General features: G+C 40.7%; 1 protein-coding gene across 3 annotated transcripts; it reads right to left on the bottom strand.

The window, feature by feature from the left end:
- Positions 1 to 287: 287 nt before the first annotated feature.
- On the bottom strand, positions 288 to 24,315 carry COG4 (component of oligomeric golgi complex 4). 3 transcript variants are annotated; one of them, XM_077132994.1, is made up of 19 exons: positions 24,114 to 24,315; positions 22,424 to 22,506; positions 21,619 to 21,733; positions 19,923 to 20,097; positions 18,924 to 19,117; positions 17,014 to 17,119; positions 16,388 to 16,545; positions 15,609 to 15,667; positions 14,514 to 14,647; positions 12,738 to 12,856; positions 12,000 to 12,166; positions 11,002 to 11,167; positions 6,320 to 6,382; positions 3,326 to 3,442; positions 2,526 to 2,618; positions 1,854 to 1,937; positions 1,528 to 1,629; positions 1,108 to 1,236; positions 288 to 869 (listed from the first exon to the last, which is right to left on the bottom strand). In XM_077132994.1, exons 1-19 carry the CDS (start codon positions 24,282 to 24,284, stop codon positions 735 to 737), a joined length of 2,370 nt encoding a protein of 789 aa, XP_076989109.1. In that variant the 5' UTR covers positions 24,285 to 24,315; the 3' UTR covers positions 288 to 734. The 3 variants fall into 3 exon arrangements, with proteins under 3 accessions (XP_076989109.1, XP_076989111.1, XP_076989110.1); XM_077132996.1 differs by having other exon boundaries at positions 24,139 to 24,252; XM_077132995.1 differs by lacking the exon at positions 6,320 to 6,382.
- Positions 24,316 to 24,401: the final 86 nt, after the last annotated feature.

The raw sequence follows: 24,401 nt of genomic DNA, 5'->3' as shown, positions 1-24,401 counted from the left end.
CTTGTATGGTTTTTCCTGTTCCTGTGGAAGCAGTTCCCACTTTCCCCTGGCACTGTGAGAAACTGCTCCTGAGATGATAAAGCTTTTGGTGCTGTGGGCCCAAGGTGGAGAAAGGGGATGAGAGTCCCAGATTGGATGAGGGCTCCTGCTATCACGTGGATTCCTAAAAGAAGTCCTCCATTGCTCTGGGTATATGAGGAGGCCAAGGTTTTAAGCTTTTCCCTTCAAATTTTAGTGCAACTGATGGACCCATCCTGCCCTGGGCATCTGGAAACAGCACACTGGCATCACTCAAAGGAGTGTCTTTATTCAGGGTGAACAAAAATATCATAGCCTCTTCTCAAAGTCAAACCTAATTTCCTAGTCTCCAGATACACCTGAGTCCTCTAAAGGCTGGGAGGATGGTAGCTTGTTTGCTCTAAGGTCTGAAGGTGAGATAATGGCTACCCATTCAGAAAGATAGCCTGGCCCTCACACTGCCTGCCTTAGCTGTCCCACCTAATTAGGAGCCCAGGTTCACCCACAGATACTGGTGGAAGAGGCTGCTCTAAAGCATCACGCAGCTAGGAGTGAGGGCAGAAGAACAGTGTGAGTTCAGGTCTTGTTTTCCTGCTACCAGCTGTGGAACGGCCTGAGCTACCTCAAGCCAGACAGTCTTGCTCAGCCTCTTGGCTGTGGTCACCCATGTAAGGTGGCCTTGAAGTATATAGGCCCATGTGGGCTCATCCTGGCAGCTACAGGCGCAGCCGCTTGATGTCCTCACTGCGAAAGTCTATGCGCAGAGCCAGCACCTGGCGCACTTCAGCAGGGGTGAGGCGCCATGTCAATGGTCCAGAGTTGGCACCCCAGTAATCCAGGATCTCGGTCACCTATGAGGAAGAACACAAGACAAGTCAGCAAGGAGGATGCTGTCTTAAGGAACGGCAGAGCAGAGCACCAGAGGCAGAACAAGGATGCTCAGGAAGGAGAAGTTGCCCTACAGGATTGGCTGTCAGCAAAGACATGGATCTGAGGCAGTGGTAGGGATCCAAGTGTTGTCTGCCTTTTCCCAATCACACTTCACTAGCTAGATCAAGGGAGATGCACATGAAGCCTGTCCCTACATACCCGTTCTAGATTGAGGATGGTGGCCATCTGGGAGAGCCGGGCAAACTTGTCTCGGATGGTCCAGGTGGTCACGGTGGTAAGGTAGGCAATGAGTGACCTTAGCTCCTTGTCAAACTGAAGGCCGCCCAGCTGCAGGAGAACATATGCCCAGTGACTCTGTTCAAGGCTTGGCTCTTTGGTCAAGTAAAACTGCCCACCCTCTGCCCCATACCACCCCTAATCTCCCTTAGAGCTGGGCTGAATGGCCAGCTTGGACTCAAGTGGTACCCAGTGGTTGCAGTCTGCACCAATGTCTCAGAAGCCATTCTGAGGCAGGACTGGGCGTGGCTAGGCAGGGCCTGGAGGCAGCAGAGGGGAGGCAAGCCCTGGGGTGGCAGAGGAGGAATAACAGAGCTGTGACCTGTGCTCCCTTGATCTCACCCGGTTGAAGGTAGATTTCAGCACCACTTTCTCCAACTCAACTGCAACAAGGCTGGTCATAAGACTGGTCAAGCTGTCAAAGATGACTGGAGACAGGCTGGCCTGCACACAGAGGCTAGAAAATCAGTGGGAGTCCCACCTCATACCTGTGCCTCCACCGTAGAGTCTTCAAGGGGTGGGACAATGAGGACCCTGGGAATTGTTTCTGCAGACTGGGCTTGGAAGGACTTTCAGTTGCCCAACCAGAGTGTGATGAGAACCTGCAGGCTGCTGGTTTGGGCAGAGGTGGGTAATTCCGTAAATCGGTCCCTAGAGCCTTTGCTTACCTTGAACTCTGCCATTTGCTGCTCCAGGTTAAGGATGAACTGTTGTACCCAAGGGTCATTGGCCTCATAATCATTGAATTCTTCCTAGGGTCAGAAAGTAAGAAGGGTCACCATAGGCCTCTCTCTAGGAAGGAACATTTACCACACCCTTCTCCATCCTCTAAGAAAACAATGTAAGAGTTCTTCTCTCCCCTGTGGCATCTGACACATCCAGCTTAAAACCAGTTTGAACACCCAGGCTGGCAGAAACTGCTGCTGCTTCTGCATCATACCTTGAACTAGCAAACAGAGCTCTGGGCAATAGAAGTGTCCTACATAATACGGTGAGGCTCCTGGCAATTTTATTCTCTCTTGCATCTCATGTCCTAGGAATGAAATCACTAGGCTGGGGGAAAAAAGCTCCTAAGTCTAAATCTGTGAAAGCAGGGCAAAAAGAGCCTCAATAAAATTGAATTAGTCAGGTCAAGACACCCTGTAGATGCCCCTTTCTGAGCATCCAAATGGAAGAACCAAATGTTCTCTGGGGACAAAAACTGGTCTTCCAAGGCTGAGGGGAGTAGGTTTGGGAAGCACGGTAAGGTCTAGTTTATTCACAGTCCCACTGTCCTCTAGACGGGGCTTGGTGAATGAGGGGTAATCTTGGGTTTGATAGCTGCCTCTGGTCTGGCTGACCTCCTCGATGTTGTGGGAGACAGAGAGAAAGGTGTTGATCCACGGCTGAACCTGAGGTTTGACTGCTGTGCTGTTTAGCTCCGCCAGCCCTTCCTGCATAAGATAAGGCAGAGAAATATTAGAAACAGAAGGCATATGCCACAGTCCTTTCTCCTTCTCTATTCATCCCTTGCTGCCAGGGCATTCTTTCAGCTCCAAGACTTTTCTGCTTCGGAGCTTATGTCTGAAGCTAACGGAGATAATACTAAAACAAGAGACCAGAACAATCTGTCTTTTTCCAGGTCTGTGTTGATTCAGGTCCAGATCAGAGGTGAGGCCCTGAAGGTAGTCTAGTAAACTGTCAAAAGAGATTTATCCTGGGTGGGCCACGGTGGCTAAGCAGGCAAGAATGCTTGCCTGCCATGCCAGAGGACCTGGGTTCGATTCCCGGTGCCTGCCCATATTAAAAAAAAAAACAAAATTATCCTACATGCCTGGTAGTAGGCAGCACCTGTGACTAAGGTCACATATGGCTCCATTTCCTCTTAGCATCTTTCTGGGGACTCTTGGCATTGTGGGCCCAAGTAGAAATATCAGACCAGATTGCTGGTTTGTCAGTGTGTCAGAGGAAGAGAATGGCTGAAAAACCAATGGGGACTCTAGTCTCAAGGGACTTGCATAACTTCAGTGGCTTTCATGCTGCTCTCTTACCCCCCTTCTCCATTTTCTTGTACACAATAGAGCCCATAATAAGTCAATAACAGTTTTCTCAGAGCAACACAGGGCACAGGGTTCACTTAGCTGTTGAATCTGGGGCTTACCTGCAAGAGATCTCGGAATTTGTTGGATACAGCAGCCAAGTCAGAAAGGCAGCTGTCAAACTTGGCCTGGGCCTGTTCTCCTCCAATGCCCTGGCTGAAGAGCTTGGTACAGTCACCCTAGGAGAGAACATCCAGTTTTAAGAAGAATGAGCATGGCTGGGACCTGGTAATGAGAAGAGGGGTGGAGGGGAGGCCAGTATGCATCCAGCCATTTCTCCTAGTCTATCCTTCTCTGGAACAGTTTATGGCCTATATTAGGCAAGTGCCCTGGATGGGTCTCACAAAACGTGGATTCTATCCTGGCTAGTCGGCTTCCTTTTCCTCCTTTGTAATAAAGGAGTACCAATGTCAGCAGATGTGAATAAGAAACGCCAATAACAGAAAAATTTTCATAACTTGGAGTCAGATAGTCCGGGCTCAGGCATGTATGAGTTGAATGACCTTGGGCTAGCAATTTAAAATTTCTGATCTACAATTCCCCCATCTATAAAATGGAAATAAAAATTCTTACTCCCATGGTTGTTGTGAAAGTTACATGAGATGATGCACAACCTGCTTAGCCCAGCGTCAGGCATACAGCAAACACTAAGGAGACACTAACTATTATTGTTAGATTTTCTGCTTGTTAAATATTTTGGTCTAGCTGACAAAGGGAGATCATCATGACCATAGCTAAAATTTAAGCACTAAGTTATGTGCCAGGCCCTAGTCTAAGCATTTTATTTTTATTCAAGTACGTAGCCTAAGAAACAGATATTACTAGTATCACTATTGTACACAAGAGAAAACTGAGGCAGAAAAGTTAATGATTTACCCAGAGTTACATAGCAATAGGTAGTGGATTCAAATCCAGAAATTTGGCGCCAGAGTGCCTGTTTCTAATCACTACACTACAACCTTAGGTGTAGAGAATTCCACAGGGGGAAACTACTTGAAGGTCACAATGTTGTGGGTTGCCAGGAGCTGCCCACATTTCTTATAATCTTCTTAGAAAGTTTGTGCTGTTTTGGCTGCAGCTGAAGCAGTGTTAAATAGTTGGAAAGGCAATGAGCTAGCAGGCAGAAGACCTCATTTCCAATGGCAACTCCAATACTTACTAACTTTACCTGGTTTTTTAACCTCATCTGTAAGATGGACATCATACCACCTGATCTGCCTAGCACATAGGGTTGTTGATGGGGTTGAGAAAGGATGCAGGTGAAATGCAAATGTAAGGGAGGTAGGATTACTGAGAATTTTTTATTCAGCTCTTTGCTATCCCCCTTTATCTTCATTTGGCTAATTCTACCTCTCAATTCTGATTCTCTAACATTTCCCAAAACTTTACTTCAAAATCCAGTAGTAAAAGAGTAAGAAGTAATAGGAAGGAGAAAGTCAGGAATACACTCTCAGGTACCATAACTTAAAAACAATAATTATATTAGTGGCAGAATTCTTGCCTGTCATGCCAGAAACCCGGGTTCGATTCCCAGTGCCTATCCATGCAAAAAACAAAAACAAAAACAAGCAAAAAAACAACAATAATAGCAACCTTGTTGAACAGAAGGCAGACTGTGATACTATGGTATTATGCTATAGGTACTTTTTGGTTATCGCTCTTTATTCCATTCTCAGGCCTTTTTGGGGTAAAGGCCTAATCTATTCCAGCATGTCATTTAGAGTCTATACTTTGTAAACTTCCATCTGATTGCTTCTCTGAGCCTCCCTCAGGATCCTCCTGTTAGCCACCAGCCCCTCTCCCCTATGTGTTGGCTCCATCCTTCTCTTCAGTTTGCCCAACCTAAAGCCAACACTTAACACCAGCTTGGGCACTAAGCCCTTCGCCACTGTTGTAATCCTTCTCTATACTAGTGCCCACTATGGACGCAGCACCCCTGGCCTACCTCCTTTCTCCAGAGGCAGCACTTAAAGTGATTGCTACATGCTGTTATTTTAAGTTATTAATACAATTAATAACTACACTGATGCCTATCATGTATTAGGTGCTTTACATTATCTCATTCAGTTCTCATAAATCTTTTACAAATAAGTAAACTGAGATTCAGGGAGGTTACAGAATATGCCTAAGGTCACACAGCTGGTCAATGGTCAATGGAGATTTGAACCCAGGGGTATTTCATTTCAAAGCCCAAACAATTTCTACTGTACTATGCTGCCTTCTTTCATAAATGGGTGATGGCATCTACCAGCTTTATACAGGGTTTGATGAACCCTATTTTCATCTTAATTTCTTAAACTTATAGAAGGCTTTATCATTTTTATAAACTGCTTTCAACTGTACTTTTTATTACATCACCCAGTAAGCCCAAGTATGACAGGATGGAGATCTGTATCTCATTTTACAGACAGAGTTAATGGAAAAGTCAGAGTTAAGGGACTTGTCCAAGGCACATACCAAGTATGTGTTGGAAGACCTACTTCGAACCCAGATCTTCTCACAGGTCTAGAGATGCACTGCTACCATGGTCAATCACTAGCTAATAGCTTCAAGTGCTCTGAATCATTTTCCTCACCAAAGGCATGCTCAGATGGTTGGGAACCCATTGTAACTCAGACCTTGGAAGGTGTTATTAGTTAAGATGTACCCAAACTGAATGAGGGAGGGCCTTAATCCAAGATGACTGAAGTTCCCCCTTACAAGCAATGGAAAGTAGACACACAAGAGAAGCCACAGGGAGCAGCAAAAAGCTGGGGACCCAGAAACAAAAGAAGATGCTGCCTTGTGCCATGCCATGTGACACAAAAGCCAAGGAATCCCAGACATTGCTGGCCAACCAGGAGATACTGATCCCAGGTGGAAGCAAGCCTTCTAGCCTCTGAAACCACAAGCTAATAAATTCCTGTTGTTAAGCCAATCTGTTGTATGGTATTTGTTTTAGCAGCTGGAAAACTAAAACACCAAGAAATGCCACAGTCCCCCTCTGGGATGAATGTATATGGCTCTCTCTTAAAATAAGGCCATGGGGAGGCGGTAGCTGGTAAATTCCCATGTACCTCCAGTGTCTTCTTCAGAGTGGAGATGTTTTCACTGCAGATCTCTACGTTGTTCAGGGTCACCTGGAAGATGAGGAAAGAAGAACATGACTTCCTGCCCATTGGTACTTCCTGCCCACTCCAAGGCCAGATTGACTGATAGCTACACTTCATGCAGCTCAGAGAAGGGCTAGTTGGAGTTTAGATTCCAGCTAAGAAAAGTAAACAATGCTGTCACAGGCAGGATGCTCAGACCTAGGATCAGGAAGAATGATGAGCCAGGTGTGTCCTTTCTACTCTGACTGACACTAAGGCTGCAAAGCCATCAAGAGCCCAGTGCACCTGACCCCAGGTTTCAGGTCTTTTAGCTCTCTGTTACTACAGACAGAAGTGACTCAGACACTCAGGCCTATAATTAAATCTTGGGGCTCCAAGACTCCAAGCGTAGGTCAGTGATGCAAAGGCTGATAATATTCCTTCAAGAAATGCTTCCTGAGGGCTTGCCTCCTATGAGGCATTCTCTTATTCATTATCTCACTGACTCTTTCTAATGCCCTCACAAAATAAGTATTATTAAGTCCATTTTATATGAGAAGGAAATGAGAGTTCTTGGAAGGTTAAATGACTCACCAAGGTCAAGCAACAATTGATTCAGCAAATTATTGAGTGCCTGCTATGTGCTGGGCACTGCAGTAGGCACTGGGGATAAAGCAGTTAACAAAACGGAGAAAATCCATGCCCTCATAGTATTAACATTCCAGAAGGAAAGTAAAAAAATAAACATATATGTAGGATATGTCAGATAGTGATAAATGCCACGAAAAAAAATAAAGCAGGGTAAGTGGACAGACACTGAAGAATGGCAAGGTCACAAAGCTAGAGCCAGGATGAGAATTCAGGTCTCCCCACTAGGGACCCTGGGTTCCTTCTGTCTTAGCCTTATAAGCTACATAAAAAAATACTAATAATAAAAAGCAGCCTGTGACAGAAGTGATAATTAAGGTACAAACTACTATGGCTATTTTGAGGATTCCAAGGCATTCAAGGAAGATGCCATGGCAGAGATGGTAAATGAGCTGAAATTCAAAGGCTGGACCATAATTCTGACAGGCGATAAGGGTGTGAGCATTCCTCCACCTCTACCAGCCTCTCTCTAGCTCACTGTCTTTTTTGATAATTCCTTAATTGTACTTAGGATTATCTAATATTGTTTTATTTGCTTATTGTCTGCCTTTCCCACTGGAATGAGAGCTCTTATGAGGACAGGGATTTATTCTTCCTTCTTTGTCACTGTATCTCTATTATAGTACTGTCCAACAGAATTTTCTTGATAGTGAACATGTTTTGTATCTGCCATTATCCGATACAATATGTCTTAGTCACATGTGGCTATTGAGCACTTCAAATGTGGCTAGTGTGATTGTAAAACTGGATTTTTAATTTTTATTTAAATAGCATGTGTGGCTTAACAGTGCCTGATACATAAAAGTTTCTCATTAAATATCTGTTAAATGAATGAATGAGTGAATGATATGTTCTGGAGAAGGGATAATCTAAGCATATGCAGAGTGGCAGAAAAATCCAAAACATATTTGGGAATGAGCGTGGTCCATTCACAGATGTGCAGAATCACACCACCTGTGAACTGGTATACTGACCGCATGACTGGAAAGGCATGGGTAAGGTAGGGATGAGAAAGTCTTTAAGAAGTGATAAAGAAGCTTCAGGATTTTCAGGTAAAAGGAGAATCCAGAATACCAGGCACTGAGATTAGGAAGCCCTCTTGTCTCCCCAAAAGTGCTTCGCTTGTTGGTATCCTGATGACAGTGCTGCTGTGGTTGTGGATGGATAAGGCTAAAGGCTTTTCTATGGTTCCAAGCCCAGGAAGTGCCAAGCAAAGCCGCTGACATCACAGGTTGCCAGAGACAAAACTTCACTGTCAAGACAGGGGAAGGATGAAGTTTATAAAAAACTGTGTTCCCCAGGCACTTAAGGGCATCTTTCATGAGAGGAAGATGGATTTGTGTTCAAATAGTATTGATTTCAAAGTTGCTCTTACGCTGACAGTTCTTGTAAACATGGACTCACTGGGCTTATCCCCTGCTCATGATGAATGATATGTCAGCACAATTGGGAAATTCATCCTGACAGCCAAATATGTCAAGGTGATATAAGAAATAGGCCCTGCAGTAGGAGTGATGACATTTTAAGTACTTGGTGTCAGAAAAGCTGGAAACCTGTCACCAAACATTTAGCATCACCTTCGTTGTTGGCCTTATCTTCTAGGCCCATGAACAATGAAATTGCCTGAATGGAAGCAGCGAATGAGTGAATGCATGCAGGCCAGCTTAAGGGAACTAAGGTATGTCTAGTCAAGTGGTGGAAAATAAGAGTAGTCAGGCAGGATGGGTCAGATTCTGAAGGCCTTAAATAAAGGACCAGGTAAAGAAGTCTAGCTTTGATGTGGTACTTAGCAAGGAGCCACTGAATATTTCTCAGCAGATAAATGACTACACGAACTAAGTTTTATAATATAAATGAAAAATACAAATGAAATTAGAAATTTAAGTCAATTCACAACAATATGAGGCTCAATGCTAGACATTTTGCCAAAGTTTTCCAAAGATACCATATTTCAGAGACAACAGTTTCTTGGAACTGATCCTCTTTTTTGGCAATAACCATGACAATCCAGACAAAAGAACCCATAATGGATCCTTTCAACAACCAGTTACTGTGGATTACCCTATGCAGAGATATGGTAGAAATTGGCAAATGAGGCTTCTATCTCTGAAAGTAATAGTTCTAAATTCTTTTGGAGTCACAGACACCTTTAAGAATCTGATAAAAACTAAGGATTTTCTGACCAAATGGGGGAAAAGAAGTGTAACTAATAAAGTATCAATGGCAGAGAGCTGTTCAAATAGAAGTGAGAGGCTACTCTGGAGGTTGCTCTTAAGCAAGCTTCAATTAGACCTTGCTACCTATCATAACTTGCCAAAGCCCAACTAAAACCATTCCAGCCAACCTAAAGAATACCTAGGGCAATATATAAGATTTCACAAAGGTTCCATGCACTAGAGTGACTTTCAAGAAACCTACAACCTCCGGATGGGTCCCTGGACCAGTTAAATCCTGAAACCTAGCCCAGCCTTTTCAGGACATTAGCTAGTTCCATCTTCCTAACCCATATTATTGACAGACCCTTCCAACATGAAAAAGTTAGAATAGGCATAGCTCAAATACCCCTAAAGAGAGGGATGGAAAGATCAAAGGTGACGGTGCAGTTATACAGAGAAGATAGGATTTAACAAATAAATATGATTGCCGAATCATTAAATTGACATCTCTTTTAGCCTGCAGTATCTTAGAACAGTTAGAAGTAAAAACCTAAAATCATGGAATTGTAACCCATGCCAAACTCTGAAATCTGTTCTACAACTAATTGTGGTTCTGTGCTTTGAAGTTTATTGCTTTTTTTGTATATATGCTATTTTCCACAAAAAGGAAAAAAGTCAATTGTGATGATAAAAAAATATTTATGCCTTCTAGCCTCCTATATTCTGGAGTGGCTAGAAGGAAAAATCTGAGAGTATCATATGGTAGCTCATGACAAACTCTTGTATCTGTCCTGTAACTACTTGCTGAAGAGTGCTTTGAAAACTATTGCTTTTTCCATTCTTTGCTTTGTATATATGTTATATTATGCAATAAAAAAGTTAAAATAAAACAAAACATAACAATCACATAGCAGTACCTTTTTTAGCACTAAAGGAGACTAAGACATAATTTGCTTCAAATACTCGTTCAATCTTTGGGCTAACAATATTAAAAACAAAACAAAACACACACACACACATACACACACACTAAGGATTCTGTTCCGAGAAAAATGCATGTACATATTTTTTCATTAAATCTCAGGGTGGTCAGAGACTCCGCTGCTAGATTATTGGTTGAGAGCTCTGCTATTGGATGTTTCCTTCAGGCTCCAAACCCCAGGAGCCAGGAGACTCAGAGTCTGGCCAATGTCGGGGAAGGGAATAGAATGGACCTCTGTTAGCACTTTTACCATTCTGTCTGAGACAGCATGAATTTAGGACTCAATATGTTCTTTCTTGGCTTATCTCAATCCCTTTCTCCCTTCCATCCTTCTCTTTCCATAGATGTCATTCAATTGGTAGGACTCACTGTCTCATCACATCTGTTATTCTGGTAGCTAAGGGATTTTAATAAGGTCACCTCTCCAGGGGAAGCTGAAAATCTAAGAAAAGTGCTAAAAGCAGTCCTGGTAGATCTAAAGGATTGGGACCCACCATGCCATACGGGGGGTCTTCTCAGAGAAGAGGCTTGGCACAGATGTTACAAGTTAGTTCTGTGGCAGATGCAAACCAAACCTGATTCTCAGTGCTGCCCCCAAATAGCTGGGCACTGTGACTAGGAATGAGTACTGGGAGAGTGCTGAGGACCCAGCATGGTACGCAGGAAGACAGCATGTCTGAGTGACGCTGCTCAGAAATGGGTGCCTGGGTAAGACATGGTTGGCAGCTTTTAGGAGGAACTTTACATAAAAAAGAGCTTTCCTTCTACATAGACACTGGAGAAAAAGTCTCTAGCTTAAAGTTGTTTATACTGTGGCTTAGAGGTCATATTTTAACCTTCCAAAATAAACTGACCCCACTCACACCTGTAGAACTACCTACCAGAAAGGATAGTTTGGCCTCGTCAGTGCTCTCAATGCCTTTTGTGTCAAATTTACCCTGCTGGAGGCTGCTGTGCATGATGTTCACGGCACTCGTCACCCCACGCTGGATGTCTTGAAAGGTAGTGGCTGGGAAGCCCATCCGCAGCTTGCTACACAGAACATCTCTAGGGGCAGAATAGCATATGGGGATCAGGTCTGACAGAGCTCAACCTGGCCATCAAGGCAGAAGGACTAGAGTGTCCACTATCAGCAGTAGGAGTTGTTCTTTGAAATAACTAATCCTTGAGACCACTAAAGGAGAATTTAAGGAACCAGGACATGAGAGTGACCAGCACCTTCTCAAGAGCATAGATGTGACAAAAACATACAGAGGAGACTGGCTGATTCTTTACTCCCTATGAGATATTCAGTTATCACCACTGAGTTCCAACAAATTCCAGAAGAGGCAGTGTAGCTTAGTGAGAAGTACTGTGTGAGAGTTGAGAGAGTAGGTTTTAAGTCAGTGAGTTTTGGACTCTACCCTTTACTCCCAACATTTATGAAGTACATGACTTTTGACAAATGATTGAATCTCCCTAAATCCCAGTTTCCTTATCTATAACAGAGCTAATAGTCCTTCCTCATAGGATTGCTTTAGGACTAAATAAGAACATGAGATTAGCACAGTTCCTGGCCTGTAGCAATGGTAATTACGACTGTTATTACAACTATTGCCTCTATCTGAACTGTCTGGTCTCTTTCTTCTATTTAAGGGCCCATAGTCTCCTTGATCCAGCACAAAGTCCATAGATTTGGCTCATAAGACTCTGACTGCTAGACAACTGACTGGAACTGAGGATGTCACGTTATTGATAAGAGCTTATGGCTTTATAGAACTGAACTAGAGAACTGAACTAGAATTATGAGGAGAAAAGGATAGAAACAAATGCACCTCAGGAATCAATCACAATTAGGGCCTTCTGGCTTCCTAGAAAGTGAAAAGGGAGTCAACCATACCTGAAGTCAGATTCAAGCTCTGTAGTGGCGAGATTGATCATGGCACAGAGACAGTCAATGCTGGAGCTTGACAGAGCCCGTCCAATGCACTTCTTTACAATGTAGAAGACATCATCAACCATGCTAGATGTCAACTGGCCCTTCTCATAGGTGTCCAGAGCCACAGCCTACCCAAAAGGCAAAGTACCCAGTGAGGGCCACAATTCTGCACTTCATTGTTCTGAGATAGCTCTGGTTCAACTGGCCCAGGCTCTGCTCCCCTTTTAAAGCTTTATCCATGTTTTCCTTTCCAATGTAGCTTATTCTGGTCATAACTTGGCCTGGATCCTCCTTGCCAAAAATAGCTCACTTCCTTAGTGATCACTATGTTCAGAAACGGAATATTTAAGACCTTTGACTTGGGGACATCCATTGCCAGGGCCCATAAGACATCAGTAGAGGTCCTTCTTTCCTGACGCTCCTCACTCAGATATCCCCAGGGAGGCAGGGAACACAAAGACATGCTGAGAGGCTAAGGTGTTCTTTTGTGATCCTTGAGAAAGAAGTCCAAGCTGGGTATATGAAGATCATAACAACTCCAAAGGTGCGTTCTAACCATTAAAAGCAGTACCACTCAGTCTACATGCAAAGATATTCTCAAAACAGGACCAAGAAACGGGACATGCTTTAGTCATTTCCCTCAGCCTAGCTTCTTCGACAGGAAGCCCCATTTCCAAGAGATTGTATCATATATCCTACCTTATTGACAGTTTCTCTCATGAAGTATTCCTCCATGGTAATATATAAGCCAATTAGCTCTTGCATGGTGCAACTCAACAGGCAGTTATTGAGGAGTTTGTCCAGACACTTCTGGTGCTCTAGGGGACAACCAAGAAAGGAATAGTTACCTTTCTTCCTCCCAAGGGAAATCAATTTTTCTTTAAATTTCAGATCCTTTTCTAGTCTTTATTCCAAATGGTTTTACATTTTAAACAGTTATAATCACAATACAGAGTTTTGTATTTTGCTTTAAAATTTTATACCATGAATGTTTTCTATTTCTCCATAGCCTACTTTTTTTCTTTCAGATTACTTATTTTTAATGGCTTTGTGATTATTTTATCAGATGGATAATCTATATTTTTTAAACCACTTCCTATTTTTTAGACATATTTAGACTTTCAAATGTTTTGCCATTATTGTAGATAACTGCAAAGCATAGTAATGGGAGATTACAGAAAACATTTTTGTACAAATAACTTTTTACTTCTTTTCCATTATTTCCTTAGGATTAATTAATAGGAGTCAAAAGATGCTAAGTTTCCAGGGCAGAGATATAATATGTTGGGTATGGAACATTTCATTCTTTAAATGAGCCCTGTATAGCAGAACTTCCTGTGATGATAGACTTGTTCTATATCTGTGCCGTCCACAGATACCACGGCTAGTGTGTGGTAACCATTAGCTGTGGTAGGCACTGAGCATGTAAAATGGGGGCTAATATGACTGAGGAACTAAATTTTTAATTAATTAAATTAATTAAAATAAATTTATTAATTAAATTAAAATAAATAAATTAAATTAATTAAAATTTAAATTTAAATAGGCACATGTGACTGGGGGTTATTGTAATGGATAACAAAGCTCTGAAGAATGATGGTCATTATTGAGGTAATAAGCACCAAACTCCAAATGAGCATATATTCTCCTTTAAACACAGATTCAAAGCAAGGCCAGCTGAGTTATGTGAATAACCTCCCCGCCATGTGTAATTGGCAGAGGCAATGCACAATGCCACAGACAATGGGCTAGTCTCACATCTCCAGGTTAGGGAACCTTGCATTTATTTGCCCAGCAGGAAAGAGAGTCTATTTGTAAATGAAGTTGGACTGTGGCACAACTTATTTTTCCCCAAATGTCATTTATCTCTTCAAAAATTGTGGCTGGGGGAACAGGGACGCTGGTGAACAGGCAGAAGTCTTTCTTTTTACTATATTTGTTTTTTTTTTTAAGCTTTATTAACATATAAATTATATTCCATAAAATTCATCTATTTTATGTATATAACTTAATAATTTTAGTAGATTTATAGAGCTGTGCAACAATTTCCACAATCTAGTTTTAGAATATTTCCATCATTCCTCAAAGTTCTCTCATGCCTACTTATAGCTATGCATACCTTTTTGCACTGTTTAAATTTTTTAACCTATTTAACATGTGCAATGTTAAATAAATAAAACAATAAAGCCCTAAACTAGAGCTGGTGAGGAAGCACAGTATAACGAAAAGAGCCCAGGAAAATCACAGAACCATTATGGTTGTCAGTTTTCTTCATCTATAAAATGATTAGATAGCCTCAAAGGTTCATTCAATTCTAAAACAGAGTGAGTCTAGATTTTCTCTTGGTAGTCATTTTGCCCACAAATCCCAGTTGTTTCCTTAGTAAGAGATCTGTGGCTTAACTATTATAAAACAATGCCAACTCGACATGCCAGCCCTCCCAGGGAATATGGGAAGCATGTTTTCTTTTTTTACCTTGCTTTACTTCTTCTGAGGCCATCGAGTCCCCCACCTCAAAATCAGAGCTGATTCTTTTCCTGAGAAAGCGTAAGTAGAGCTCACTGCGGGCATTCATTAGTGTGACCTCTGTCAGGATGGGGTCCAGTTCCCTGAGACACGGGGCAGAATGAATAAGGAGAAGCACAATGGATTCTCTCAGATAACAAGAACTACAGGGTAAACAGAGTCTTGACTCCTCCTTTCTACTAGACCCAGAAGCGTCAGCTCTGCTACCAGGTTATTCTGGCTCTGCTGGCCCAATTTTAATCAGAGACAGCCATCTACCACATTTTCCATGCACGCTTCAACTTTGTGCTAACTGCCATGGTTGGCTAGACCCCACCCAACATTATTTGTATTGATTCTTGGCAAGACCTAGGGTTCAAACTGAGACCTATAGCTTCCAGAGGGTTCCTAGGCCAGTAAATCTTGAAATTCAGAGGGATCAGCCTCTCCAAGATTATCAACTAATTACATCCCCCTATCCTCTGGTGTTGACACCCTTCTCACATGAAAAAGACAGAATGGGCAGTGCCTAAAGATCTCTATAGAGTGGGAGAAGGATCAGAGGAGAAGGAGGAGTTGTAACAGTAAAATAGGATTTAACAAAAGAATATGGCTGCTGAATCACTATGTTGATGTTTCTTCTAGCCTGCAGTGTTTTGGAACAGCTAGAGCAAAGAGTCTGAAATAGTGGAATGGTAACCTATAACAAACTCTGAAATCTGTTCTGTAACTACTTGTTGAAGGATATTTTGAAAATTATTGCTTTTCCTTTCTTTTCTTTGTATATATGTTATAATTCACAACAAAATACTTTTTTTTAAAGCTTTAGTAATGATCTATTTCTTAAATAGCTGGTTAGCACACAAGTGATTGTTTTATTATTATTTACAAACCACACGTGTTATATATACTTTTTGTATATATGATATATTCCATTAAAAATAAATATAAGTAATAGATAAAATATTTCATAACATAGACCACACTGTAATAGACTAGGCTCTGAATCACATGTGATTACCAATTCAAACTCTTATGAGCTGAAGAAAAGGGAAGGACTATTACCTTGGTTCGATTTTTTCTGTTGTAGAATTTCTCATCAAGTTGTTCTGGACATGCCGGAACTGCAATATACCACAGAAATGAGAATGCTCCTCCCAACCTCTCTATTGTCTGCCTTTTTCTGGTCATTCCAACCTTTTGGCATACAGGAACATTTAGGTTTAGTTTGCTTACCTGGCTTACCTTTCGTGCAAGCCAAAGAAAGACCTTCAGGATGATGGACCAACAATTACTTTTGGTTTAGATGTTAATGCTTACCTCCCTTATTGCACTTAAAAGTGATATTTATGGTGTCCTAACAGACTACTGTCTAGAGTCTCCTACTCTGAAGTTCTAGAACTAAAATTTTATGGGGCCATTCCTATTTTATGTCCTACTCTACTTTCTGGGCTCAAAGGAATGGAGAAATAAAGTTCTGAAAAAGCAAATGTTTTCCCTTATCACTCATAGAAAGGGTCTAATTTGTCACTGAGACAAATTACTTGACACTTAATTGCACCTTAAGAAATAAAATTCCCATTATATCACCAGAGGGCATTGGTGTACATTCTATGATTTATGTTACGTTCCTTTCAGGAAGCTCTTTCTATTTCCTTCCGAATCTTGTACTAAGGACACCACTATCTCTCAAGAAGTCAAGTCCAAATCAAGCTGGTAATGGGCAAGATGCAGGCAAGTCTGCATTTTGCATTTATTCTTTTCCCATCTGCACCTTTTTCTTTTTTTTCAGTTTATTGTATACAGTGTCCCCGGCTAAAGCTGCTTCCAAACCCCTTGCTCACCTGCTGGTGGTAGTCCCTCTGCTTGATGAACTTATCTACCACCATTTGCACCTGTCTATCACATTCCACCTGCAGATATTTTATCAGGGTATAAAGTCTCCCTGGTCCATAATAGGTCTCCACTATCGGTTGGTGGGTCTCCACAATGCGGGCAATCCCTAGAAGAAAGTGACAGGATTGGATTCCAAATATTCTTCCCACAAAATAAACTCCATTATTTTATCCTGGGGTCTAACTGAACCCTTTTTGGCTGACTCACCTCCCAAAATGAATACAAATAGTTCTAGGCAGTTCTGAGAGCTGCTAAGTGAACCTGTTTTTAAATATGCACACTGCTTAGGATCCCGACAAGGAGCATCTTTGAGAATTAGCATAGCCATCTTCCCAGTAATTTATTTTAGGGTTAAATTTACGCTTAGATTTTGGGTCTTGAAGACTAGAGGATCAAAACACCTGACAGACCCGTATCTTTGCTAATCAGATACTGAAAGATGAAGTTATTCTCCAATAAATCAATACACAGTAAATTATAGGATTAAATTAATCAGGCTAGAGAGGAAAGAAGATAGGATGCAGGGATCAGATAGGAAAGTTTCCAGTCTACCTAATTAGATAATGGTGCTTGCCTTCAAACAGGAGAGTGAGTGTATCTGCAAAGATGACTGCAGCTCTTCGATCACTCATGTCTGTCCCTAGCACCAAGAGCAGATTTTCCTCTGCTTTACTGGCCACCTAAAAAAGAGGCAGGAGAGCCACAATATTTCTCAGACCAAAGGCCAATGTCATACTATGTATGTCTCAATTTTTCAAAAAAGCCTCCCATTGACTTTCTTTTATCCATGCTTTTTTGTTGCCTGGAAGCCTAGGCAACACAGAAGTCCCTCTCTTGAGTGACTCTTGGTTGTCTGAGCCTCAGTAAAGACAAGGAACTTGAGCATGATGATAACTCTTATTCCATTTAGAAATTTAAATCACACTTTCTCTTTGAAAATATGTACTGCCATTAGCCAAGGGAGAGAGTCCCCAAGTTTTAACAACCAAAGTGTAACTTCTTATCATTAATGGTGCTTGGCTGAGCAGGACAAGGAATCTGGGTACTGTGGAAGGGACTTATAATGGATTAAAACAAAAGCTGTTTCTAGGACCCATGTGGCAGAGTATTGATAAAAATGTACCATAAGTCAGGTGTGTTTTATTTTTAATTAATTAATTTTTTAGAATTTTTGAAAACATTCAAAAGGAATAAAAGAATATTTGGTGAAAAACAGTTCTTCCTCTTACCTATGTTTTTTGATCTCCTAATTCCATCTTCAGAAGCAAATTCTGTTAACCCTTCTGAAAATATGGTATGCTTATACAAGCACATATCTTTATTGCCACTCCCCTTATTTTAAACAGAAATGATAGCATACTATTTTGTACCATATTTGTTAAACAACATATGTGGGAGAGTGAAATATGTCAGCACATAAGGAATTGTCTCATTTTCTTAATGGCAGAATAGTGTTCCATTAGAGAATTTTTTTGGAGGGAGGAGAGCAGGATATATCTTGATATATAGTTAAAAAAAAAAAACCCTCCGCACACATGCCTGCTGGGATTTACTTCTCTCCATCTCAGAGTACGCACTTACTTAAGACTTTAAAGCCTATTTCTTTTTCAAGATTTAACCTTTGGTAAAGGTAGCACAACATTATGAACATAATTAACAGCACTGAATCATATATTTGAATGTGGGTAAAAGCAGAAATTTTAGGTCTTATGTACATTACTGGAATGAATATATATTTTTAAAAAATCTATGGAGGGTGGGCCATGGTGGCTTAGCAGGCAAGAATGCTTGCCTGCCATGCCAGAGGACCCGGGTTTGATTCCCGGTGCCTGCCCATGTCAAAAAAAAAAAAAATCTATGGAACAGCCCAATACAAAGCAGTAAACTTTAAGTTAAAACTTGGAATATAGTTAAGAGTACAATTATAAAAATGTGCTTTCATCTATTGTACAAAAGGTATTATACCAATGCAAAGTGTTAATAATAGGATGTTACATGGGAATCCTGTATCTTGTGCACGACTGTTCAGTAAACCCACAACCTGTCTAGAAAAAAAAAAGCAACCTTTAGAGACCCTATGTGCTTCATCTCAGTGTGGCTTGTTTTGAGACTTAGGCCTGGTTATGAAATCTTAACATCATTTATAGAGAACTCTGATTTCTCTTAAGCAAAGCTGATTCCAGACTGATGGCTTGAAAAGGGAGATTCAACCTGTCAGAGAACTAGCATTTTATTTTCCTATACTTTCACCTGATCTGTTGGAAATGAATGTGCATCTGCAAATGTCCAGGGAGTGCCTGGCACAAAGTAGACCAGCAATAAATAAGTGTTGAATGAATGTATGCATCTAGCCTTGTTAGACTATGGCAAGAGCAGAAAGGAGAGTCATATCCAGAGGAAAGTATCCACAGAAAACTGATCCTCTTGTACCTCAATCTGCAGACAGAGAACCACATTATCTTGACAAGCAATCAGAATCCACACCTGCTTGCAAAGATATTCTGAGAACTTGCTTAATCCTTCCTCATGTAAACCCAGCAATGGGAAGATCTTGAAGAAGCGCTCCACTTGGGGCAGATCCCCATCCTTGGTGGCAACGGCAAACTTCTCTGTTACAATGGCTTTGAGACGCTGCTCAGCTTCCTGCAGCAATTTCAGGTTGGCATCAATCATGCTGCCTGCTCAAGGGGGAGAAAATGAGAATTAATGTAAAGAATGATACTATATTAGATCCACTGCACTATTATTCATTCAACAAGTATGTATTAAATACCTACTGTGTGTAAGATACTGTACTAGCAATACGGATGATTAAAAGATGAAATCAGTCATGAACCTATTGATATGGAAGATACAATCAAGTAAAAGAGATAAAGTATGTGCACAAATAACTATAACAAAATTCAGTGTGTAATAAATGTCAAAATAAAGGCAACAAAAAGTCACATTTCTGGTGGAAATTATCAGAAAAGGCCTCTTAGAGAAGGTGACATCCTATCTCTCAGAGATGAGAAGGAGTTTCATACCTCAATAGTAAGGACACACATTCCAGGCAAAGGGGATGAATGGAGCAAAGAAACAGAAGCAGAAAAGTGATTCTGTAAGTACTTTATGCTTTGGCAGTTAGAAGAGCTCAACTAGTACTTGCACTTGAATGCATGAATGAATAGCACGAAATAAGGCTAGAAAGAGTAAAGATCATGGAGGGTCCAGAATCTCAGGCCAAGAATTCTATAAAATAAAGTAGGAAATATGGTCAAGTGGAATGAACCTGCTGGCCAGAGAATCAGTAGATCTCAACAAAGTTTCCTTTTCCATAAGATAAGAATAACACTTGCCCTGGGATGGCATAGGGTCTTATAGGGCCTATTACCAGACGAGGAAGTATCCTTAAAACAGATCCCTTTTTCCTGGTTGAATGTGCCTAGTTCAGATTACAGATGCTTATATCTGAACTAGAAATCAATAGTTTGGAATGCTGACCTTCTTTGCCCTGTCGGCTGAGCTCAATGACTGACTTGTCCAAGCATAAGTAGCGATGAATGTGGGCTGCAGCCTGCTCATAATCCTCATTCCTCAAAGCAGTCTGAACGCCATCCATGCAGAACTTCAGATCCAAGATGTCATCAGCTCTCTGGATGGCTTGATAGAGGCGATTCTGCAAAAAGACTTGGTGTTTAGAACCAATGCTCTGTTCTTTCAAAAAACACCTCTCTAGGAGGTAGGGTGATTCGGGAGCTGAATCCCGTTAACCATAGGTCTTTAAGCTTTCACTGGTGAGCTAACAAACACAAGCACTACCACTCACAGAACTGTTATTGATGATCAAGACCACTGACAAGTTACCACACAATTTTATTTATGTGGTTCATCATTTTGCCAAAAACAGGAACAGGGATAATCAATCCATATTTATATTTGACTTATACTGCTAAATTTTTTTGTTATATTGCTAAATTTATAGCAGAATAGAATGTATTTCATACTGTGGGTACATGATATTGTAAAGTTTGGTAATAAATGAAATATGTTGAAGATACTTTTCTTTAAAAACAAGCAACCATGTTTAAAAAAATATTAATATGTGAGTCAGTGACTGTGTAGCCATGGTGCTTTGTGGTGAATTGAGCAAATATAAATATTTTTTATAAATATTTTCACAGAATATGAACAAATAAATCAGGAAGAGTTGTGCTGTTTCACAGGGGCAAACAGAGGCTGGGATTGACTTGTTCAAGAGCCCAGATGCTATTCTATCCAATATGGTAGCCACTAACCAACCATATGTTGCTACTGAGAGCTTGAAACGTGGCGAGTGCAAGTTGAGATTTACTGTAAATGTAAAATACACATTGAATTTCAAAGAGAGTACCAAAAAAAGGAAGTTTTGTAAAATGTCTCATTAATTGTTCTATAGTAATTACAAGTTGAAAGGGTATTTTAGATATAATGAACTTAATAAATTGTATTATTAAAATTAATTTCACCTATTTCTTTCTATTTTTTAAAAATGGCAACTAGAAAATAAGAAATTACATACGTGGATCATATTAGATTTCTTCTTTTTCTCCCAAGCTGGAGGACTTGTATTTCATTTTCTTGCTTAATTGTCCTGGCTAAAACCTCCAGCACAATGTCCAATAAAAATGGAGAAAGCAGGCATCCTTTTTTCTTTTTTTTTACTTATTTTAGTGGGAAGGCAATCATATAAACCGTAAGTACAATATTAGTTGTGGATTTTTCACAGATACCTTTATCAACTGCAAAAGTTTCCTTTTATTTCTACTTTGTTGAGTGTTTTTAGCATGGATTATTGAATTATGCCACATCTTCTTTTTTGCATCTACTGAGATGTTCATGTAGTTTTTATTCTTTATTCTATTGATATGGTATATTACACTAATTGATATTTTTGTATATGAAACCAACTTTTCATTCCTGGGATAAATCCCATTTGGTCATGGTATATTATCTTTTTTATAGGTTGCTGGATTTGGTTTGCTAATATTTTGTTGAGGATTTTTTTGGTCTATATTTATAAAACCTATTGGCCTGGAGTTTTCTTGTTTGCTTTAGCTATCTTCATTAGATTTCTATTGGACTTTGCTGCTCTAATCCCTATTGGTGGCTTCTCTCCTGCTCTCTACTAACTCAAACATCAAAGGCTGGATGGAATTACCTTGGCCAGGTCAAGCTGTCGGACTTTGCTGGAGACATTCTCAGCTAGGTTGCAAGTAAAGGTGATCATTCCAGCCAGCTGCTTTGCATCTCCCTCAATCAACTGCAGATTGGGTCTGGAAACAGGCATTGTCAACATATACATATCCATAAGGGCAGAGGGTAGGCATGAGAAATGGAAAAAATTTTTGCTGATGGATACTATGTCTTCTACTTCTTTTGTTCCTTCCCAGAACCCTTAGCTCAGTTCTTTCTATATATACATTTTTAAATAGAGCCTTATACTGAAAACTCAGAGCTATACTTAGTAGAAAATTAACTTCCATAACTACTAAAGATACCTTTAGTAGGTACAAGTAATTAGACATCAGATTTTCCTAATTATTAAGTGAACAAATAATACACTAACCATCTCTCTTTTGATGAAATTAAAGATTCTTAAGACCAGTACATATAAATAGTCTATAAAAACAGTGGTTCTTAAACTTTGAACCATGCATCAAAATTACCAGGAGACCTTGCTAAAACAGATTTCTGGACCTCTATTCCAGAGTTTCTGATTCAGTGGGTTTGGTATGGGGCAGGGCCAGAAATTGATTTCTAACAAGTTTCCTAGAGATCCTAATCTCATATCTTGAGAACCACTAAACTATTTATACCCTTATATTCACTTCACCTCGAAGTAATGCTCCTCTACGTTTCAAACTCAACTGGCAATTTATAACAGAATGTTAGGAAAAATAGCAACTTAACTAATGGACCCTGGTGGAATTTACAGTAGCTCTTCCTGAGACACACAGACTCACCCCATTCGGTGGAGAGTGACCATCTTACTTTCAATGGTGTTTTGCTGTTCCAAAAGGGCATCTAGCTCTCTCTCCACCACTTTCTGAAACAGAGGAACATCTTGTCATCAGAATGGTCAGAAGGAATATCAGGGGTTATCTAATCCAACCACTTAAAGCATGGATCTGGATTTCAGATTTCTTTCCCTCCACTATGCTCCCCCCGGGCTTTAACAAACAATATTCCATTTTTGCAGTTATTACACTGTATAATAATTGGTACTTTATGTTTATCTTATTCCATCTGGGAAATTAGCACTACCAAAGAGAGGAAGTGAATATTCAACATCTATTAGCATGGTGTCTAGAACAAGAAGGCATTTAAAATACAACGGCTAAACAAATAAAACTTCTAAAAGTGGCAGTGTGAAAACAAATCTCTTCTTGGTGTAGTCAGTACCCAGAGGAGATAAATTCAGTTCCATCTCAAGCAAGCACGTTATGTAACCTTCCTACATCACATTTATCTGTAAAATAGGGATAGTAATTCTTACCCCATAGGATTGTTGTGTTGAGTTAAACAAAGTAGTAAACATAAAGTGTTTAACATAACAGTGACATGTTAGGTGTTCAAGATAGTTTACTAGAATCCAGAGGAAATCTTCTCCATGAAAGACATCAAAGACAGATATGAATACTATTCTGTCCATAAGATCATTAATCCACCCCCCCCACCAAGGTTTTGATTGACTCAATGAATGTGACCTTAAGGGTGTTAGGTCAAGTATCCTGAACTTTAAAAAATGCAACGCTGAAATACACATTGGCAATTACTAGAGTGGTGCAAGCTACTGTTTGAAAATCTTCTAAGATATCAGTTATTTCCTTTCCCCTTGGCTGAAACAGCATTTTGAGCTCAACCTTACTCTAAAGTTCCAACTGAGGGACAGTTGTTAGTCATTAAGCTCAGCTTAGATCTTTTTCTGACTGGAAATGAACCCAACAACCAGCATTCCAAAGTGAATTGATAGCATAAGGCTGCCACAGAATAGGCAGAAAGGAGATAGAATGTGATGTGCTGAAAGGAATTTTACAGAAAATCTAGTCCACACCACTTATTTGACACAATGTCAGGGAGTTGAAACAAGGTCCAACAGATAAACTAACTTGTCCAAGATTAGACAAGCTTCTACAAAGCTGTGTGTTTAATCGAGACGCTAAAATTACATCCCCAAATCGTTCCCCACTAGAGGAAGACTTAAAATGCTTAATTTTTTTTTTTTGCAATGACTTCCAGATTAAATGAGCTAACGAGATGAAAGCGTTTCGTAATTTAAAAATTGTTAAACCAATGCAAGACAGCCTTTATTCTTATTCTGCGATCCAAGCGAGTTGGCAAATACTCTCGGTCTAATTTTACTCTGGCGGAGAAATTTAGTGACCATGAGCCAAGAAATTCAATCACTGGGGGGTGGTTATCCAATTCGCTCAGATATCGGGGAAATGAAATCTGGAGGTCTCCAACCGAGTGAAAAGAAATGAAAGATCCCCACCATGAAACACCCAACAACACTCCGCTTCTAGGGTAGGTGGCTTTTTGTTATTCACAGCAAAGAGAAAGTTTTCCCATAGCCCGGATTTCCCAGGACTGATGGCTTCTACGCCCACTGCCCATGGAGTCTCCCGGAAAAGAGGAGGCTCAGCCCCCCACCTCCTCGCCGCAGAGCCTTTCGTACACAGCTTCCAATTCCTGCAGCTCTGTGAGGGACCGAATGAGCTCGGTGGAAACTTCCGAGCAGCGGCCTCCTCCCATCCCCTCAGGCGGCGGAGGCGCCCTTGACAGCTTCTGAGGGGAATCAAGGTCCGCCATTTTGGACCCCATTCGGCGCTTCCGGAGACGCGAGGACCCCTTCCCTGTTGGCGCGGCAGATCCTTGGGGCTGTCCGCATGAGTGCCCTACAAACTCAAGATTTGTATTATTTAAGTCTATTTTCTTAAG

This window comes from Tamandua tetradactyla, chromosome 16 (genome assembly GCF_023851605.1).
Source record: "Tamandua tetradactyla isolate mTamTet1 chromosome 16, mTamTet1.pri, whole genome shotgun sequence".
NCBI classification, from domain to species: Eukaryota; Metazoa; Chordata; class Mammalia; order Pilosa; family Myrmecophagidae; genus Tamandua; species Tamandua tetradactyla.
Note: the sequence above shows the minus strand (reverse complement) of the source record. Positions and strands in the feature narration are given on the sequence as shown.